The sequence below is a fragment of the Mya arenaria genome, chromosome 6 (genome assembly GCF_026914265.1).
Source record: "Mya arenaria isolate MELC-2E11 chromosome 6, ASM2691426v1".
NCBI lineage: Eukaryota > Metazoa > Mollusca > Bivalvia > Myida > Myidae > Mya > Mya arenaria.
The window spans coordinates 39,526,377-39,547,798 of record NC_069127.1 but is presented as its reverse complement, the minus strand read 5'-3'; the positions used below and the strand labels follow the sequence as shown (position 1 = coordinate 39,547,798).

Genomic DNA, 21,422 nt, shown 5'->3' with positions numbered 1-21,422 from the left:
AAACAATCGCTAAACACCCCTTTAATCTATAAATTGCACATTTCGCCGGGGAAAAGCAAGATAAGAACGAAACATTACATATTTATATGGTATTATAGGTTGATACCTCCCATCACACGGAGGATTATGAAGGTAGTCTATGGCGCAAGCTATGTGGTAAAGTATTCGTAACCGGTCCTTCCATGACAGTTCTTTGGCTTTAACCAGGTTTCCTCCTCGGAAGAATGGTGAAATGAAGCTGATTTGACTGAAAGAAACAAGAAATCATAGATATAATGATTTAATTTATCATTAATGTTAAAACTATTTTATATAAACAGACGACGTGTAAAACGTATCATGTCACCAGGAACATGCTGAATACTTGACACAGTTAGATCTGCACTAAATCGTTATAATAGCATAATACACATGTTACTATAAAGAGTAACATTTAACTATAGAAATTCGTTCCCGTAATAATGATTATCGTCTCCGCCGTGAGATTATCACGGCACGTTAGGGCGATTATGGCATAATTGCCTGACGAATACCAAAACGTGCACACTGACGTCATTTTCACGAAAATAAAATGGCCGCCGTATACTCGGTAGGCAAACATTTAAACATTAAAAGCTTTAAAGGGATTAAAATGAAACTATCGGTGCAATAATAGTAAAACTAGTTTTACCAATAACGACACCTTCCGTGTTTTTGTAACGAGTGCTATGCGAAACCATACCGGATGTTTACATTTGGTAAAGGTTATTAAGCAGTGGGACAAGGAAATGTTTTGTTGAAACTTTTTGTTTTACTTAAATCGCCGAGAAATGTTAACTATTCCAGCGATATGGCTTGGGTCTTTCAACCCGAGATTCTTATGAAATTGCTCCTAGGCTTGATCGACCCTAGCTGTGCTCACCTATTGAAATGAACATCAAAATCAGCCGATGTTAAACAGGAAATGTTTGAAGAATTTAAAAATTGCAGGCTTATTCTGAAAACACGTACGAAAAGGATTGCTATTTTGATTTCCAGTCACTCGTTATTTTTGCAGCTAATGTCATTTAAGACCTCGGGCAATTATTCCTTCCACTGGGGCAATTATCAACCAAAAGCCATGGTTAACCATGTATTATTCTATAAATTATACATAAGTAACTATTCAGTATATAAAGTAATGTTTACTTAAGAAATTGGTTCCCGCCAAATGATTATCGTTTTCACCTGTGAGATTATCATATGGCATAATTGCCCGACGAAGACGAGCACGTGCAACATATAAATGGCCGACCTATTTGCTTTACTGGTAATAACACACTCCATGTTGCAGTATTGAGTGCTACTGGGAAACTGAGTTTTTACACGTCTACATGACGTTAACATCCGGTGAAAGACACAAGCAGTGACAAGTTCGTTGAAAAGTTTGTATTTGCTTATTCTGTTCAGAATTGTAAATTATTCCAGCAAAATAGCTAGAGTCATTCAAGCATAGGTTATAATGAATCCTTGATATATGTGTTCGACCCTAGCTTTGGTCACAACTTGAAATATACGTAATAATCATCCGATGTCAGCAAGAAATATTCGTATAATGGATCATTGACGTCCAAACGTGAAAACACGTACACAGTTCACTATTTCAATTTCCTATGACAAAACATATGTATTGTCCAGGATAAGATGGGGGCAATGGGGGCAACACTTATCGATCAAAAGCAAGAGTCAACAATATATTTTTATATAAATACTGTTAAGACCAGCAGCCATTGGTAATAAGCTGGTTGACTATTTGATTTGGTCAAAGTTATCCGAAATGCTTATTGATTGGTCCATATATATCCAATGACTACTATGAACTTATCAAATCATTTAAATAAGCAAACTAATCAAAATATAGACTTTGAACAATTTATCAAAGTTTTATTTAAATTCCTGCTGTACTTTGAGTCTTTATTAACTAATGTAACAGGAACAATAAACTAACCCATATGCAAGGTATGTTATGAGTATTTTAATCCCCATCTTACTGTTGCTTTAGTTAATGGACTAAGAATAAGTCAATCACTGAAAACATATGCTATCTAATCCAAACAATGATGGTTTACTTTATGGACTAAGATATATATAATCAACAACTGTTTAATGGTTTGTTTCTTGGACTAAGAATATGTCAACACACAGATCAAATATGTTAATGCTATGAGAAATTAAATCCACACACTGATAGTTTACTTTGCCTTGGAAAAACAATTATTGTCAGAACTTTGTAATAGTTAATGTCGTTAATTATTCAATTTTATCTCTTCTGGTAGTTCTATGTTTATAATTGTGATCTGCGGTAGTTTTAACAAAGTGAGAGGTAACTGTGTCGGCTGTGCTTAATTTATTTGAACACATCAGCACAACGTTGTGAACTTTAAAACTGGTCTTGACAATCGACCTTGTATTTGTTGTTTTATCCACTTGTTCAAATGTTAATAATAAAATATCCTCATATACTGATATGATATTGCCATTATGTTATGAGGTCCACCCATAGGAGCTTATTTTCTGGAACGCTTTACGCAAGCCACAGATTTGTATCCACAATGAATTTTAATTGAATCGGTAGAGCAGAGGCATATGAATCCATGCAATGTAGATTCGAATCATTTTTAAAAGAAAATATTTTAAAAGAGTTTTGATGTGGTCATCAGATCTAACCCGTGTACGTCAGTCAGATTGTCAAATAAATATGATTTACAATCCCAGCTATGAGTAGTTTTATCCACATACGTATGGTCTACTTACTCTTCATCTCTGTAGAATGCCAATTGTGGAACAATGGCAAAATGCAACACACACTGCTCCAGGCAAGTCTGAAAAATGTTTTCAAAAATATTTGTGTCCATCTTATCATCGAACGTAGAAAACGTAGGATCGAGAAATTCAGCACTAGTACGCTGGTGGCACTGACATTGAAATACACCTTTACAATTATTTAAAAGTGTGACTTATGATTATATCTATATTTATTTGTTCACCTTTTACATTATACGAACCGTAACATAATTATATAATGAAAATTGTAGACTGGTCAGAAATATTTCGAGGAAAAGATAGTCACAGTTTTGTAGTTATTGGTTTATCTGTGACTGAATGTTCATTGAGCAAGGAAACAATGCATTTAAAGAAGATATTTTTATACATATATATTTTTCAAATTTGTTTTTTGCCTTGTTTCATTTTCATATCGCAAATGATCTGTTGTATCAAGGAACTGGTACCCAGCTTCAGCTAGACAACAAAGTATGTATAAGAAGTTACCGTTACATCTGTGTTCGACAGAGCTGTGTTCAATGGCTTGTTTCGCGTACATATCACAATTGGTCGGTTGTAATAAGGAACAGCGCCCTCAGCTGCAGAAAAACAACAACAATGGGAATCCGAGCCTAAACATTATCAAACATCCTGTTTAATGTCACGAGGCCAAACACTTAACGACAAAATTACAACATACATAGTCATTGAGCGTACACCTAACACGGGAAAAGAGTATAAAGTAGTCTGAACGGCAATTTGTTTGCATTGAGTATATCAAATGAGATCACAGTGAGGAACAAGAGTTAAGGAACAAAACTCAGTTGCAAGTACTTACAGAGCCTCGCTGTTCCATTGATCTTGATAGGATGACAAAACGCCTTTAACCTTGTGAAAACACTCTCATCCAGCTCTACCGACTTTCCATTGAACACCAAACTCATCGTTGCTGCTGTAACATTTCCGCAAATATTTTTCGAAGGTTTTATTTTTGCTACGACCAATTTCTTTTAAAACAGATAATCTGGCATGTTTTCTACAGTTTATTTTGCTTTAACGCAACAAACACGAAACAATTGTTTGATTTAGAACATACAATTATCAACATGTTAAAAGTTGTTGCTGTTTCCGTGTTTACTATCAAAAATGAAAGATAAAAAGATCCAAAAGATCGTAAAAGTCCCCTCACCAAATACCCTGCTCATTTAAATACTAGTACTAGCTTAAGAGACCCTGAATGTCACGTAATAACCCAAATTCAACTTGGTATCGTTTTGTTATCTCATGTGTTTCCTTGTGCATCCTAATCTAATGTTTTGTGTTTTAAACGGGATATTTTTCCCAAGATTTTGTACCCCGTTGTATAAATATTTGACATTCATGTAGTTTTCATTGTTGTTTTCTTGATTGATTGGTTGGGGATGGCAACTGAGATGCGGCCATAAGTGCAACATTGACGTAATAGATAGTGACTGCAAACACATGATGTTAGAAAGCTAGATTTGGTTTTGTGGTGTTGATTTAACTATCACAGTGTTCATAATAAGTACAAACATATTACGAAAGCTGAAATATTTTATGGAAATGGTAAGTGGTGAACAGGATTCATTTTACATACAGCAAAGAAGGGATATTTCGTTCAGATCCGACATAATACATCAGCATTATGATGAACTAGTATATGAAACATCCAATATGTATAGAACACATTTTTGGATAAAATATTTATGTGCAAAATACACCCTGTTTAACATATCCGATGTCATGGTCAGATAGTTATTAATCGGTTTCCCAAAAATATGTCTCAAATAAGTATTGTTGTAAAGAGCCTTATCCATGTCTAGTAATGTACCTTAGACTTTACCGATCGCTGAGTATCAGGATGCACAGTGTACAGTGACTGATTTAAAGTTTAAAGAGGAGAAGTGCCGCCCTCTCACATTCATCGAAATAAATAGGCTCTGAACATGATATGGAGCTACGGGATATGTTTCAAGAACAATTTTGCTTATTTAAAACTAAAATGATGCATTCTTTTTTACTAAATAGTCATGATATCATTTTCACTTGAATAATTTAAGATGGTTCTTGCGCATTCAAGAACCTCCTAGAACCGTCAGTTATTATATCTTTTTATTTTTATTTATTTCATCAATATTTATTCTGTATTCGGTATTGTTCACGTCAAAACGTAAATTTAGACGTCCAATCATTTCGGACAGAAGCAAATAAGATGGGATTCAGGAGGCAAGTATTATGTCGTAATTTGTGACGGTGTAGGGCAGTTAACAGTGGATCTTTCCAAATTCCATGTACAATACTCTCACAGGAGTTCTTCGGCAAGCTACAAAACTGTGGTGTCACGGGAGTATCTTACAATAGATGGTTTAGAGACATTAAATTACGTCTGCCGTCCTATGGCGATTTTAAGATTATAGCTGGTACTTGTCATGTTTCGTTAATTTCATTTTAGTATCAATAAAACGATTCAGGGTTAGAATTTAGCTATATTAGTATATTTTGCCAGCTCTCACAATCCATGGTATTGCATTTATTACCATTACCATACATAGGCTGTATGTGAATTTTACCATCATGCTCGAACACACAGAAAGTCATTGAATTCAATTAATGACTCTGCATCCAGGGTCGTTAACAATATTCCATAGCATGTTATAAAAAATGAATAAAATTGAACAACAGACCAAGATCGTTGCAGTATTCCACTGACCGTATGAAAAATTTAACAACTGACTCTAAATCTAAGGTCGTGTGCAATATTATAAAAAATGTATGCAGAATTTACTTACTATTAGACCGAGGTCATATGCAATATTACATAGATCGAATGTGAAATTCTACTCCTGGCTCTCAGATCAAGGTCGTATGCATCAATCCATATATCGATTGAAACATTTAACTACTGACTTTCAGGCCAATGTCGTATATTATTCAATAGATCGTATGCAGACTCTTATTATATACTTACTCTCATACCAATATCGTTTGCAGTAGTTCATACATCGTATGCAGAATTTAACTTCGAACTCTAAAACCAAAGTCGTTTACAATATTCCATGGATTGTATTCAGAATTCAACTACTGACCCTCAGACCAAAGTCGTTCACAATATTCCATAGATCGTATTCAGAATACAACTACTAACCCTCAGACCAAAGTCGTTAACAATATTCCATAGATCGTATTCAGAATTCAACTACTGACCCTCAGACCAAAGTCGTTCACAATATTCCATAGATCGTATTCAGAATTCAACTACTGACCCTCAGACCAAAGTCGTTCACAATATTCCATAGATCGTATTCAGAATTCAACTACTGACCCTCAGACCAAAGTCGTTCACAATATTCCATAGATCGTATTCAGAATTCAACTACTGACCCTCAGACCAAAGTCGTTCACAATATTCCATAGATCGTATTCAGAATTCAACTACTGACCCTCAGACCAAAGTCGTTCACAATATTCCATAGATCGTATTCAGAATTCAACTACTGACCCTCAGACCAAAGTCGTTCACAATATTCCATAGATCGTATTCAGAATTCAACTACTGACCCTCAGACCAAAGTCGTTCACAATATTCCATAGATCGTATTCAGAATTCAACTACTGACCCTCAGACCAAAGTCGTTCACAATATTCCATAGATCGTATTCAGAATTCAACTACTGACGCTCAGACCAAAGTCGTTCACAATATTCCATAGATCGTATTCAGAATTCAACTACTGACCCTCAGACCAAAGTCGTTCACAATATTCCATAGATCGTATTCAGAATTCAACTACTGACCCTCAGACCAAAGTCGTTCACAATATTCCATAGATCGTATTCAGAATTCAACTACTGACCCTCAGACCAAAGTCGTTCACAATATTCCATAGATCGTATTCAGAATTCAACTACTGACCCTCAGACCAAAGTCGTTCACAATATTCCATAGATCGTATTCAGAATTCAACTACTGACCCTCAGACCAAAGTCGTTCACAATATTCCATAGATCGTATTCAGAATTCAACTACTGACCCTCAGACCAAAGTCGTTCACAATATTCCATAGATCGTATTCAGAATTCAACTTCTGACCCTCAGACCAAAGTCGTTCACAATATTCCATAGATCGTATTCAGAATTCAACTACTGTCCCTCAGACCAAAGTCGTTCACAATATTCCATAGATCGTATTCAGAATTCAACTACTGACCCTCAGACCAAAGTCGTTCACAATATTCCATAGATCGTATTCAGAATTCAACTACTGACCCTCAGACCAAAGTCGTTCACAATATTCCATAGATCGTATTCAGAATTCAACTACTGACCCTCAGACCAAAGTCGTTTACAATATTCCATAGATCGTATTCAGAATTCAACTACTGACTCTCAGACCAAAGTCGTTAACAATATTCCATAGATCGTATTCAGAATTCAACTACTGACCCTCAGACCAAAGTCGTTAACAATATTCCATAGATCGTATTCAGAATACAACTACTGACCCTCAGACCAAAGTCGTTCACAATATTTCATAGATCGTATTTAGAAGTCAATTATTATATTTTTACCAAAGATGTATGCAATATTACAAAAACCGTATGTAAAATCCAACTACTGACTCTAAAACCAAGGTCGAATGAATGAGTACATGGACCAAATGTAAAACCTATCGGCTCTCAGACTAAGATCGTATCGAATACTCTGTTGATCATATCCAGACTTCAATTATTTACTCTCAGGCCACGGCTGTATGTAATATTATACTAATTGTATGCAGTAGTGTATGATATTGCAGTGAATGTTTCACTGTTTTGACAAATGTACTAATTTATGTATAGCGAAGTTTTGTTTAAATTTATTTCTTTATTAAGAATCTACAATTACTTGATTTCCAGATTTTTTCATTCTCAATACTGCAGTGAATTAAAATTAGAGGTTGCTCCGAACAGACTCCAATAAATTGATGTATATTATTTATCCAAGGCTTAAATTAATATATTATAGTTTAAATAAACCAAATTATCAGATAAAATGTTGTATTCAGGATAAATAATCCTTAATATAGCAAAATTTAAATACATGTATAACTATGAGAGGTAATGAGTATGTGGAACAACTAGTTTTCCACTAAACAATACGGAAAATATTTCATTTCAAAGTACAGCGATATGTTCAATTTCATAGAAAACATATTTAATGTTAATCATAAAAACATGTTGAGACTTCTTTTAAGATAAATGTAATCAATAAATAAATAAAAATTAGGAGAATAATTGACACTGTGCACTGCCAATTCAATGGATCTTACTGAAAATGTTTGAATTTTAATTTGTTCTAAAATACACTATGACAATTATTATACCATTTTTAGACCCGGAGCTTCCATTTACCACATGGCTTATCTCGTTTTCCTGTTAAATACAACCATAACGTATTTTTTCTGTAAAACACGATTAACAATTTATAATACCACTCAGCATGCTTGCTAACAAATTGATTGGAAAGTATTGCTAAATTGGTAATAGTCCGGCAAATTATCCGTTTATTTCTCATTTTTATTCATGATATAGCTTTTTTTGAATACAGAGTTTTCGATCTAATTCGAAAAAGCAAAACGTTTAAGTTCCTCTTGATTTTATGCAAACTACGTTTTAAAAGTGCATCACGTTCTGTATTTAAACAGGAAACGACGTCATGAAAAATTGCAAAGCTATGATGTCATCAAACCGTGCGTGAGGTTGTCACCATTTAAAAGAATAATATTCGTTAAGAACATAGTGTTATGGTTGTGGTTTTTACTGATTATAGTTTTCATTTTACTTAAACACGGGATTTAAACGATCGGATTAAATTAGTTCATGCATTTCTTTTCTGTATTGCACATAACAGTAATTTAATTAATGATCTTTGTGTAAAATACGTTTTAATCTCGCACAATTTAATTCTCATTTTAGAGTCTACTTCTGACCTTTATTGTTTCTATGTCAGTAGGTAAAGGTTTAAGGCCATGGTGACCATTTCAAGACTGAATGATTGGCCAAATTTGACATACCTTGTTCGGGTTAATTGTTTTTAATAAGATTATTTATTGTTATGGGTTTAGAATGTTAATTTGCATTAAACCTTAAAATCTACTTTTTGATACGTATTGTATATAATCCAAACCGTATTATCTTAACCTTATCAGATTTTTTAAAACATTATTACTTTCTTAAACAAGTGGAGTTCTTTCTCTTTTAACACTGATGTTCGATACATGTTAAACTATCAACTTTACACATAAGTGATCCTAACAATATGTGTAATTTTACCAAATGTAAAATGCACAATATGTGAACTTTTTAAATGTTCGAAAAAGAGTATAACCAAGTTCTTAGGATCGTGATCGCAGTTTATTCATAGCAGTCTTTCCAGTTATTCTTTTATGTAAATATATAATTACACAACAAGTCCGTGTTCGTTTAACACTAATTTATTATATGTTGGTATATATTCTCCACAGTTATTTAAGTAAAGTTTATACTTTGACTACATGTGATATAAAATATAATACGAATATATTTTCCGTATTTCTGGTACCAAGAACCCCCTTGGCGCTAATTGAGCGGTTCACCTGAGGTCTGGCGCGCTGGCCAAAAGTGGGCAGGCCTTTTATACTACGGCTCAGCCAAATGAGCACAATTTCCTTATGGTCAATCGTGACACTAAGCACTATAAATATGCCCGGCATTACTAGTTCGTGAATTCTTTCTGTCTCAATCAGACAGTATTATAGCCAAAGCAGTAAATATTTTATTTAGAAAACTTTGTATCAGCAAACATAGCAAAATGTGGATTGAGCAAATTCATGCAGAAACACTTATATATAAGTCATTTTTTAAGTTATTATTTTGATGAGTCGAAAAGGAACGCTATGAGTCACGCACAAAAACGCGCCACACTATATTTATTTTAATGAATTATTATATTTATTTATGTCCGCTGGGCTTACTCGTAGGATCCAATGGGTAAACTCAAAACATGATTCAACAAGTGATGACATGGGTTACAGTTATAAAGTAATATCGTGAGCGGTGATGTAGTTATGCTTAACATTTCTCATTTGTGGTAGTTTACAGTCTGTTAGGTTTCAATTATGATTTAAGACACCTGAACTGTCTTAAATTCGGTCATGTACATTTCTAATGACTTTCTCTTACATTATTAAGAAGTTAACCATGACTCTTGCTCATCTCGTTTAATTACTGATTTTTGAAAATGTATAGAGTTACCATTATAGATTGCTCTTCTGCGTATGTACAATAATGGAGTTTAAATGACATATTCATCACAATTGAGGCATGTGGTATTCTATATATAATAAAGTATTCATTACCGCTAATGTTATGTCGTAGGTCAAACAAAACTACTCGCGAATATGAATATAAGGTTTCAATCGTTTAAAGAAACTTTGGTTGCAAATAATAAACAGCTACTTAAACCTTCATTGAGGAGGGAGGTTTGTTATTCAAAATAGATGTACTTTTTCGTATCAATGTCAATCAATGTAGAAATGGATGTCAGAATAAGTGAAATATACAATATTTTAAAATTATATCAATCAAGTGTTTCCGGTCCGCATGGAACAATAACACAACTAACGAAGCCTGCCGAGTTGTAACCGGCAAAGCATTGTTCCGCACGGTCGGAAACAAACGGCTCTTTTCTTCTTACATTTAAATTTAGTTTTGTAAATTGTTACCCAGAAATTCTCTAGATTTTACCTGCGGCGCCTGTTTACTGCCGTCATGGTGCGCAATATTTTTAACTAAATGTTGACGTCTTACAGTTACATGCATTCTTAGGTTATTGTTTTTCTTTTGTGATTAAATTTAATAGAAACATATATAGAACAATGCTATATGTCTTCACTTATTTTGCACAATGATATTTTGCCAATACCGTTATGCTAGTTAATAGATGGGCACGAATGATATATTGACAATACCGTTATGCTAGTAAATAGACGGGCACGAATGATATATTGACAATACCGTTATGCTAGTAAATAGAAGGACACGATTGATATATTGACAATACCGTTATGCTAGTAAATAGAAGGACACGAATGATATATTGACAATACCGTTATGCTAGTTAATAGATGGGCACGAATGATATATTGACAATACCGTTATGCTAGTAAATAGAAGGACACGATTGATATATTGACAATACCGTTATGCTAGTTAATAGATGGGCACGAATGATATATTGACAATACCGTTATGCTAGTAAAAAGAAGGGCACGATTGATATATTGACAATACCGTTATGCTAGTTAATAGATGGGCACGAATGATATATTGACAATACCGTTATGCTAGTTAATAGATGGGCACGAATGATATATTGACAATACCGTTATGCTAGTAAATAGAAGGACACGAATGATATATTGACAATACCGTTATGCTAGTAAATAGAAGGGCACGAATGATATATTGACAATACCGTTATGCTAGTAAATAGAAGGGCACGATTGATATATTGACAATACCGTTATGCTAGTAAATAGAAGGGCACGATTGATATATTGACAATACCGTTATGCTAGTTAATAGATGGGCACGAATGATATTTTGACAATACCGTTATGCTAGTAAATAGAAGGGCACGAATGATGTATTGACAATACCGTTATGCTAGTAAATAGAATGACACGAATGATATATTGACAATACCGTTATGCTAGTAAATAGAAGGACACGAATGATATATTGACAATACCGTTATGCTAGTAAATAGAAGGGCACGAATGATATATTGACAATACCGTTATGCTAGTAAATAGAAGGACACGAATGATATATTGACAATACCGTTATGCTAGTAAATAGAAGGGCACGAATGATATATTGACAATACCGTTATGCTAGTAAATAGAAGGACACGAATGATATATTGACAATACCGTTATGCTAGTAAATAGAAGGGCACGAATGCTTCATTGCAATACCGTTATGCTAGTTAATAGATGGGCACGAATGATATATTGACAATACCGTTATGCTAGTAAATAGAAGGACACGAATGATATATTGACAATACCGTTATGCTAGTAAATAGAAGGACACGAATGCGATGTTGACTATATTTACTGTACTAGTTAATAGAAGTGCATGAATGAGTTGTCGACAATACCACTATACTAGCAAATAGATGGGCATGAATGAGTTGTCGACAATACCACTATACTAGCAAATAGATGGGCATGAATGAGAGGTCGACAATACCACTATACTAGCAAATAGATGGGCATGAATGAGAGGTCGACAATACCACTATACTAGCAAATAGATGGGCATGAATGAGAGGTCGACAATACCACTATACTAGCAAATAGATGGGCATGAATGAGAGGTCGACAATACCACTTTACTAGCAAATAGATGGGCATGAATGAGATGTCGACAATACCACTATACTAGCAAATAGATGGGCATGAATGAGAGGTCGACAATACCACTATACTAGCAAATAGATGGGCATGAATGAGTTGTCGACAATACCACTTTACTAGCAAATAGATGGGCATGAATGAGTTGTCGACAATACCACTATACTAGCAAATAGAAGGGCATGAATGAGATGTCGACAATACCACTATACTAGCAAATAGAAGGGCATGAATGAGATGTCGACAATACCACTATACTAGCAAATAGAAGGGCATGAATGAGATATCGACAATACCACTATACTAGTAAATAGAAGGGCATGAATGAGAGGTCGACAATACCACTATACTAGCAAATAGAAGGGCATGAATGAGATGTCGACAATACCACTATACTAGTAAATAGAAGGGCATGAATGAGATGTCGACAATACCACTATACTAGTAAATAGAAGGGCATGAATGAGAGGTCGACAATACCACTATACTAGCAAATAGAAGGGCATGAATGAGATGTCGACAATACCACTATACTAGCAAATAGAAGGGCATGAATGAAAGGTCGACAATACCACTATACTAGCAAATAGAAGGGCATGAATGAGATGTCGACAATACCACTATACTAGCAAATAGATGGGCATGAATGAGATGTCGACAATACCACTATACTAGCAAATAGAAGGGCATGAATGAGAGGTCGACAATACCACTATATAGCAAATAGAAGGGCATGAATGAGATGTCGACAATACCACTATACTAGCAAATAGATGGGCATGAATGAGATGTCGACAATACCACTATACTAGCAAATAGATGGGCATGAATGAGAGGTCGACAATACCACTATACTAGCAAATAGAAGGGCATGAATGAGTTGTCGACAATACCACTATACTAGCAAATAGAAGGGCATGAATGAGATGTCGACAATACCACTATACTAGTAAATAGATGGGCATGAATGAGATGTCGACAATACCACTATACTAGCAAATAGATGGGCATGAATGAGAGATCGACAATACCACTATACTAGCAAATAGATGGGCACGAATGAGATGTAGACAATATCACTTTACTAGCAAATAGAAGGGCATGAATGAGATGTCGACAATACCACTATACTAGCAAATAGAAGGGCATGAATGAGTTGTCGACAATACCACTATACTAGCAAATAGATGGGCACGAATGAGATGTAGACAATATCACTTTACTAGCAAATAGAAGGGCATGAATGACATGTCGACAATACCACTATACTAGCAAATAGATGGGCATGAATGAGATGTCGACAATACCACTATACTAGCAACTAGATGGGCACGGCACGAATGACATGTCGACAATACCACTATACTAGCAAATAGATGGGCACGAATGCGATGTTGACAATACTTCAATGCTAGTAAATAGAAGGGCACGAATCGTTGTTGACAATACTATGCGATTTTGATAATACTACTATACTAATAAATAGAAGGGCACGAATGCGATGTTGACAATACTTCTGTGCTAGTAAAAAGAAGAGCACGAATGAGATGTCGACAATACTTCTATGCTAGGTAATAGAAGGGCACTAATGCGCTGTTGACAATACCACTATATTAGCTAATAATATTCTAGTAAATAGAAGGACACGAGTGCGATGTGAACAATACTTTTATGTTAGTAACTAAATGGGCAGGAATGAAATGTCGACAATACTACTGTAATAGTTAATAGAAGAGCATGAATGAGATGTCGACAATAATACTGTACTAGTTAATAGAAGAGCATGAATGAGATGTCGACAATACTACTGTACTAGTTAATAGATGGGTATGAATGAGATGTCGACAATACAACTATACTAGTTAATAGATTGGCATGACTGAGATGTCGACAAAACTGCTGTGCTACTAAATAGATGGACATGAATAAGATGTCGACAATACTGCTGTACTAGTTCATAGATGGGCACCATTGTATTATAGTTGATAAAGCCTTGCCGTTGTATATAATGCATGGATTAGTGTTTATTCAATATATTATATGTGATACAGCCTCGCCACTTCAGGCACTGCATTGACTAGTAGTTATTATTATATAGTAGGTGATATAGTGTTGCCAGTGTAGGCACTGCATAGACTATTGTTTATTATTATATAGAATGTGCTACAGCCTTGCCGGCGTATGTACTGTATGGACTAGTGTTTATCATTATATAATAATATTATAATAGGTACGTTGTAGCTACTGCATGGAAGGCAATATATCATTATATGATAATTGCAACAACATAACTGTATGGCAGAATAGTTTATCGTAAAAGAATATGTGCCACAGCATTGGATGTTTATGATATGCATGAACGATTCTATTATTATAATCGAATAGGTGCTATATCATTGCCGGGGTAAATACTGTATGGCCGATTGTAAATTGTTATTGAGAAGGCGGGTATTTGCTGATATTGGTACTGCCGGGTATATTGAATCATTAAATAACATATGCTACAACATTGTCGGTAAAGTTATTGCCTGGCATATTGTTTATCATTCTAAAGTAGATGTTATAAAATTGCCGGTATATGAGTATAAACCTTTCTAGAATGTGTGTTACAGCATAGGTGGTAAACGTACTGTCTGGAAGATTTAATATCATCATGAAATATGTCCTACAACATTGGCGATGTAGGCAGTGCTTAGTAGATTCTATGTCATTAAAAATAGATGCTACAGTTCTGGCGGTGTTTGTACTGCATGGTAGAGTCTTTATCATTATAAAAAGGTGCTCAATCATTTCCACTCTATGATCTACCTGGCATATTGTATAACATTATGGCATATGCTCTACGTACAGAATTGAAGGTGTAGGTACTGTATAGCATATTGTATATCAGTATGTAATATATTCTACATCATTGGCGAAGTTGGTGCTGCTTGGCAAATTGTATATCACTATATATTGTGTTTTACAGCATTGGAGGTGTGGGTTTGCATATCAGCTTGTTTATCATCATGGTACAGCATTGCATGATAAGGATATGCATGGGATATTTCTTATAATTATAAACTATGTGCTACATGTGTATGTTCGGAATTGCAGATCATCATTATAAAATAAAATAATTTTATGTGCTACAGCATTGCTTGTTTATTTTCTGCATGGCAAATGTTATATTATTATATAGAATGTGCTACATGACTGCCGGTATATATACTGCCTAGCAGATTGTATATCAATGTAGGTGCTACAGTATTGGCGGTGTAGGTACTACATGACACATTGTGTTTCAACATGGAATAGGCGCTATAGCATTGCCAGTATAGACACTGTCGGATTGTATATTGTTATAGAATATATAACAATAGCATTTTATATGAAGGTACTGCCTCTCAAATTGTTTACCATAACAAACATGTGCCTAAACATTGGCGTTGTAGGTACTTCATGGCACATTGTATTTTATCATACAATGAAAGCTTGAGCAATGCCGGTATAAATACTGCCTGGCAGATTGTATATCAATATAGAATTGGTGTTACAGCATTGGCGATGTAGGTACTGCGTGGCAAATTGTATATCATAAAAAATAGGAGCTACATCTGTGCCGGTATAGATACTGCCAGGCAGATTATATAACCTATATAGAATATGTGTTTCATTGCCTTGCAAATTGTATATCGTTAAGAAATGGAGCTACAAGATTGCTGGTATAGATTCTGCATGGCCGATAGTACATAACATAAAACAACAAGTGTTACAGCATTGGCTGTGTGGGTACTGCCTTGGAAATTGTATCAATACAATAGGTTCTGCAGCACTGTCGGTGAAGAATATACTTGTCAGATTGTATATCATTTGAGTATAGGTGATACAGCATTGTTGATGAACGTTATGTTTGGAAGTTTGCTTATCATTATTTAATAGGTGCTACAGCATTTGAGGTATATATTCTGCATGGCAAATTATATGTCATTATATAATAGGTGCTAGAGCATTTGAGGTGTAACTGATGCATTAAAATGCAGATTGTATATCATTATACAATAGGCTCTACAGCATTTGCGTTGTAGGTACTGCCTGACTGATAGTATGTCATTATATTATAGATTATATATAATATAACCTACAGCATTTGCATGTTGGACATGTATGATATATGGCTTGACATTATAAAGAAGTTACTGCAGCATTACCGGTGAAAATACTCACTTTGAATGTAAATATATAAACGGTGCTACAGCATTGTCAATGTAGGTAATGCATGGCAGATTGTTTATCATTATATATATATTGGTGCTAGAGCATTGTCGTCGTAGGTGATATATATCGTAGATGGTATATCATTATATAATTGGTGCTAATGCATTGTCAATGTAGATAATGCATGGCAGATTGTTTACTATTATGAAATTGGTGCTGCAGCATTGGAGATCAATGCTATACTTTGCCTTGTCATTATAAAATAGGTATCACGGCATACGCGATATAGGTTCTGCCTTGCAGACCGTATAACATTATAGAATATATGCTGCTGCATTGCTGGTTAAAGTGTTAATTGGCATATTGTATGTCATAAAAAAAATTGTGCTACAGCATTGCATGTGTAGTTACCGTCTGACAGATGGTAAGCATTGTAAAAGTTGCTCCAGCAAGCGTTCAGAATGGTAGAATATAATTTATTTTATGATAGACATTTGCCCGGCAGATCATCTAACATTATAGAATAGGTGCTTCAGCATTGCTGGTGTGCGTTCTGAACGATAGATTGTATATCTTTATATGAAATGCAGTTTTGTAAAAATTGTCCCAATTAAATGCAGCGGTAAATATAGCTAGCATAAAAAAGAAAACACATTATCATTTGTATCTGCTTCACAATGGCAAAATCCAAAAATTCAAAGTATCGTATGATGTTGGTTACTGTAAAAATCTAGACAGTCCACTTTCGTGACGTAAAAAGCATTTCTAACGTTACTGAGCTTTCTTTTTTCGAGAGTATACTAAAACAAGGCTTTCGTTTGAAGCGATGTATGCTACCCCACAGGGTACAAAATCGAAAAAAGTGGAAATAATCATTTCAAGTTATTTTAAACTACTACCAGTTATACGCATAACGAATATGCACATGTGGGCAAATATGCACCTGGGGTATTTTTTCAACGTGATTCTACGGTAATTGAGAACATTGTTCTTTGAATAAAATGCCGATAGTTTTTGTTGAAAAGAACATAATGCATAATGACGAAGCTAATATTTTTTTGTAAGATATCAATATCTGTATTTAATATATCTCGTATTCACTAAGCTATGTTATCTTGCAGTTATTTAAGGAAAATAATAAAAACAAAAATGCATTAAATGAAACTGCACGTATTCACGTTTGTTTCATTAAAAGAATCAAGAATGTGTTTAAAGTAATAATTTCCATCTGTTTTAATAGAAGAGCGATAGCCGTTATTTTATAAAGGCATTTGAAAGTTAAGCTTTCCATTTTGATAGTATATGAGTTTGAAAGAAGACCAAATAGCTAAACATGAAAACAAATTATTTAAATGATACATACACATGGTATTTCAAAGTTTTAAGACCATTGTTAAAACAGTCTTTCAAGAAATTTCAAAAACGTTTGAAATAACAAACAAACTTTTAATATAAACAATTTCCTTTATTTGTTTGTTTTATTTGTCAACTATGTACCTTTAACCCTGTCAAATTCAAAATACCCCCAAGGAAAAATTAAGTGTAGTGTTTATTGACATGAAAAACCAAAAAGTGGGAAATTATCCCATCGCGAGTGCAAATCGTTGTTTTAAGGCGCTGAAATCACGCTCACATAAGAAACGAAAAACTTGATAATGTAACAAATGATTAATGCAATACTATGATGTTTTGACATAATCTTGATATACCACTTCTTAAACATTTACTATAACCAACTCAACGATAAAATAGACAAATAGTCTCAATGTTACACTTTAATTAAAAATGAATATTGGTGCTGTTTCAACATTTGATATGGTGTCTTTATGTATGTAGTATACATTAGATTGTGCTCAATCAATACGGTTTAATAACGTTTCAGAAGCATTTTGAGCTCTGTGATTTTTTCAGGATAAAAAAGGCAATATTAGCTATTCCTAGGTATCACTGTATCTTTTTCATTTGAATATAATACAGTAGATTTGTTAGCGGTTTTATAAAATAATATATATTAAAGTACTCACTGTTTGTATCAGTCACACAAATAACGATAAACGTTCTGAGAGTTTTTGTGGTAATCCGTCATTTTCTTTTTAAATTAAACGCACTGGTCAAAATTTGATCGTGAATGTTGTCACTCAATGGCCGCCGATTGCAGGTTTAAATGCGCAGTTTTGGGTTTACATTGTGTGCGTCGAATGTAGTCACGTGTTTAGTGTTACCTTCATGAACTTTCAATTACTCAAATGGTATCATGTTAACATTGTTAAGGTAATATAAAACCGAACCATGTCTATACTACACTATTTCAATTTAAGGATTGACACTCAAATTTTCAAGTATAAGGAAAGTACTTGTAATATTATCTTGTTAAATATTTGGCTATAAAACACCAATATATTACAGCAACTTACTTAACACACTTAAAATTTATATAATCCCTATAATCATATTTTAAAATTCAAAAGAAGAAACAGAGATTCATAAAGCATTTTTAATTTAACGCTTAATTTATGATGTACCTTTACAAAAAAGGTAATGTATTTTACGGCTTTTCGGTGTTTTGAAACAGAAACGCTATGAAACAAGGGAGTCCTTGAGTCCCTGTGAAATATGGCATACATTTAGGGACACTTTGTCTGTAGTCGCCGTCACACGTTTATTTCGTATTATTATCAATTGAACAATTCTAAACATGGTACGCATTGGGGACATGGTCAGTATATTACCACTATCGTTTTCTTTGTCAGTAGTCAGCAGACCAAGGTCATGGATACAAAGATCGATCTTGTTCTCAGGTGAGTTAATAATCTGTGACATATGTGACCCTTTTTGTGCCACGTACTATATAATAAAGCTGGTCCTTTGTCAATTATAATAAATAAAACGTAAGTGTTGCTTTTAGATAGTTCACCTTTTTGACTGTGGGGAAGTACTGGTACATAGAGATCCACGCTTTCGCTTCATCTCCAAAATCAATAGTAAAATCTATTTGAAACTTTTCATATGGCATGAAATTTCTTATTCTGTGCCTTAGCCGAGTGTGCCGGGTAAGCACCAATTTCAGAGATTGAACATTGTATGAGCCAATATAATCGCTCGTTAGCTCAAAAATAGGAAATTCAGAAATCCGTCATGTCCGATGTATGTCAGGAGTTATCGGAAAACTTGCAAAAACAAAACAAAATTATAGGCGGATACTTTTGACAATTGAAATCAATTTGCACACTTTCTTCCTCAATACCTTTTCTTTGTGGGCATTGTTTAGCATTGAAATGCTTCATGAATCGATACTAATTTGTAAATATAAACATAACTAATTTAATGTCGAACGCATTTTGAGTCGTTTTAATTTGAAAACACATGCTGTATACACTGCAGCTGATACAAAATAGTTCATTCACATTTAAAGCAGTTAATTGAGTAAAAAGAGTTTGAAAGCGATTTTTTAACATGTTTCTTTGTGAAATAAAGTTTTTACTTCGGCAAATATTAAAAACTCGAAATCAAAATATTACTATTATAAATGAAGACTGTTTGCTAAAGACATAAATGAGCAGAATATATCAATAACCCGGTTATTTATAGTTTAAATTAAAAATGGCTGTGAGATATCCAGTCCCAAACCAGGTGACATCAGCAAGCAGATTTCATTAGTATGTAGACAAGTTGTATGGTCGATTTAAAAACTCCTTCGATTTTAATGTGTACACTGAAGAGTTTGATAAGTAACATGTTCTGATTTAATTTCCATAGCTGAATAAAATTTAATACTTTTGTCATGTTTATTCTCTCCATGTGAATCTAATCTCATGAATAAATGTTACTGATATACACATCCACAAAACGTTATAATTATTGTAATAAAGAGCCATAATAATTATCATAACTTAAAGCAGGCTTAAACATGTATTGTGTGTAATATTTTGAGAAATATACTGGCATAATTGGTTATAATTTTACATTCATATAAAGATGAGTCAATTGAGTGTGTTTGTGCTATTATTTCAGCTGTATTTTTACAGTTTATAAAGTACAGCTGTTTGAAAAGAAGATGTCTTTTTATTTACTATATAAATATGTGTCGTCAGACACCGACTATACTTTCAAACTTGAGACACCGACGGAACTGTTAATTAGGAGGATACATACTATAGCATGACATTATGATTCGCATAGAGTATTTACACTTTTTATGCTGCTATGCTGCTGCTGCTGCTTATGATGATGATGATGATGATGATAGTTTTGCTGCTGATGATGATGGTGTTAATTAATGTTTAATTATAATTTGAATTTAGTGGAAAATATTGCATTTTAGTATATACTTAAAATAAGTATATGAATTAAAATTGTGTTTGAAAACCATTTAAATCGTGTGTTCATTTTATCTTAGCAATTCCATCAACTGTTTACCTTAACGTTTATACTGATTTGCTGCGCTGTAACTATATAAAATATAAATAGAGAATGCAGCACATTCCAAATGAGTCACGTGATGTTATTTGCATGGTATGGTGCAATGGTAACTGGTAATCAGCGGCGGATCTAGGATTTGAATATAGAGGGTGCACATTTTGCATATGCCCCCTTCCCCAAGAACCGAACTAAATATACTGCAATTATGATTTTGGTACCTCCTTCGAGATATTTCATTCGGTTTAAGTCTAAACTAATGCAGGACTGGTGTAATTGTTATCATACTGACATGAACGCACTTTCACTTGGGTCAAGCGTCACACGCAATTCATTAAACCGCCAAAAAGTTTATCTTACTCTTACTTTATGATACATCAGCTGTTATGAATGCATCGATGTTTATCCTTTTTTCGGTATTAATAGGTACGTCTTAATGTTAAGTCAGTATTTTACAATAGATTAAAGAGTGTTCCTATTGTTTTTCAAGACCATCTTTGGTGCAGTGCTGCACGTAAATTTTGGCAACCTCGGATACTAAGTTTCGCAATTTAAGCTACGTTTCATA

The 21,422-nt window shown here is 34.0% G+C and overlaps 1 protein-coding gene across 4 annotated transcripts in view; it reads right to left on the bottom strand.

Annotated features, from left to right (window-relative positions):
• Positions 1 to 18,586, bottom strand: part of LOC128238834 (uncharacterized) — a 69,991-nt gene extending 51,405 nt beyond the window's left edge. For all 4 annotated transcript variants that reach the window (XM_052955103.1, XM_052955100.1, XM_052955102.1 and 1 more), the window contains exons 1-5: positions 18,463 to 18,586; positions 3,620 to 3,733; positions 3,289 to 3,380; positions 2,773 to 2,840; positions 107 to 247 (exon numbers count right to left, since the gene is read on the bottom strand). In XM_052955103.1, coding sequence (XP_052811063.1) covers positions 107 to 247; positions 2,773 to 2,840; positions 3,289 to 3,380; positions 3,620 to 3,725 — 407 coding nt within the window. In that variant the 5' untranslated portion in view covers positions 3,726 to 3,733; positions 18,463 to 18,586. The remainder of the gene's footprint in view (positions 1 to 106; positions 248 to 2,772; positions 2,841 to 3,288; positions 3,381 to 3,619; positions 3,734 to 18,462) is intronic.
• Between the last annotated feature and the right edge of the window lie 2,836 nt (positions 18,587 to 21,422).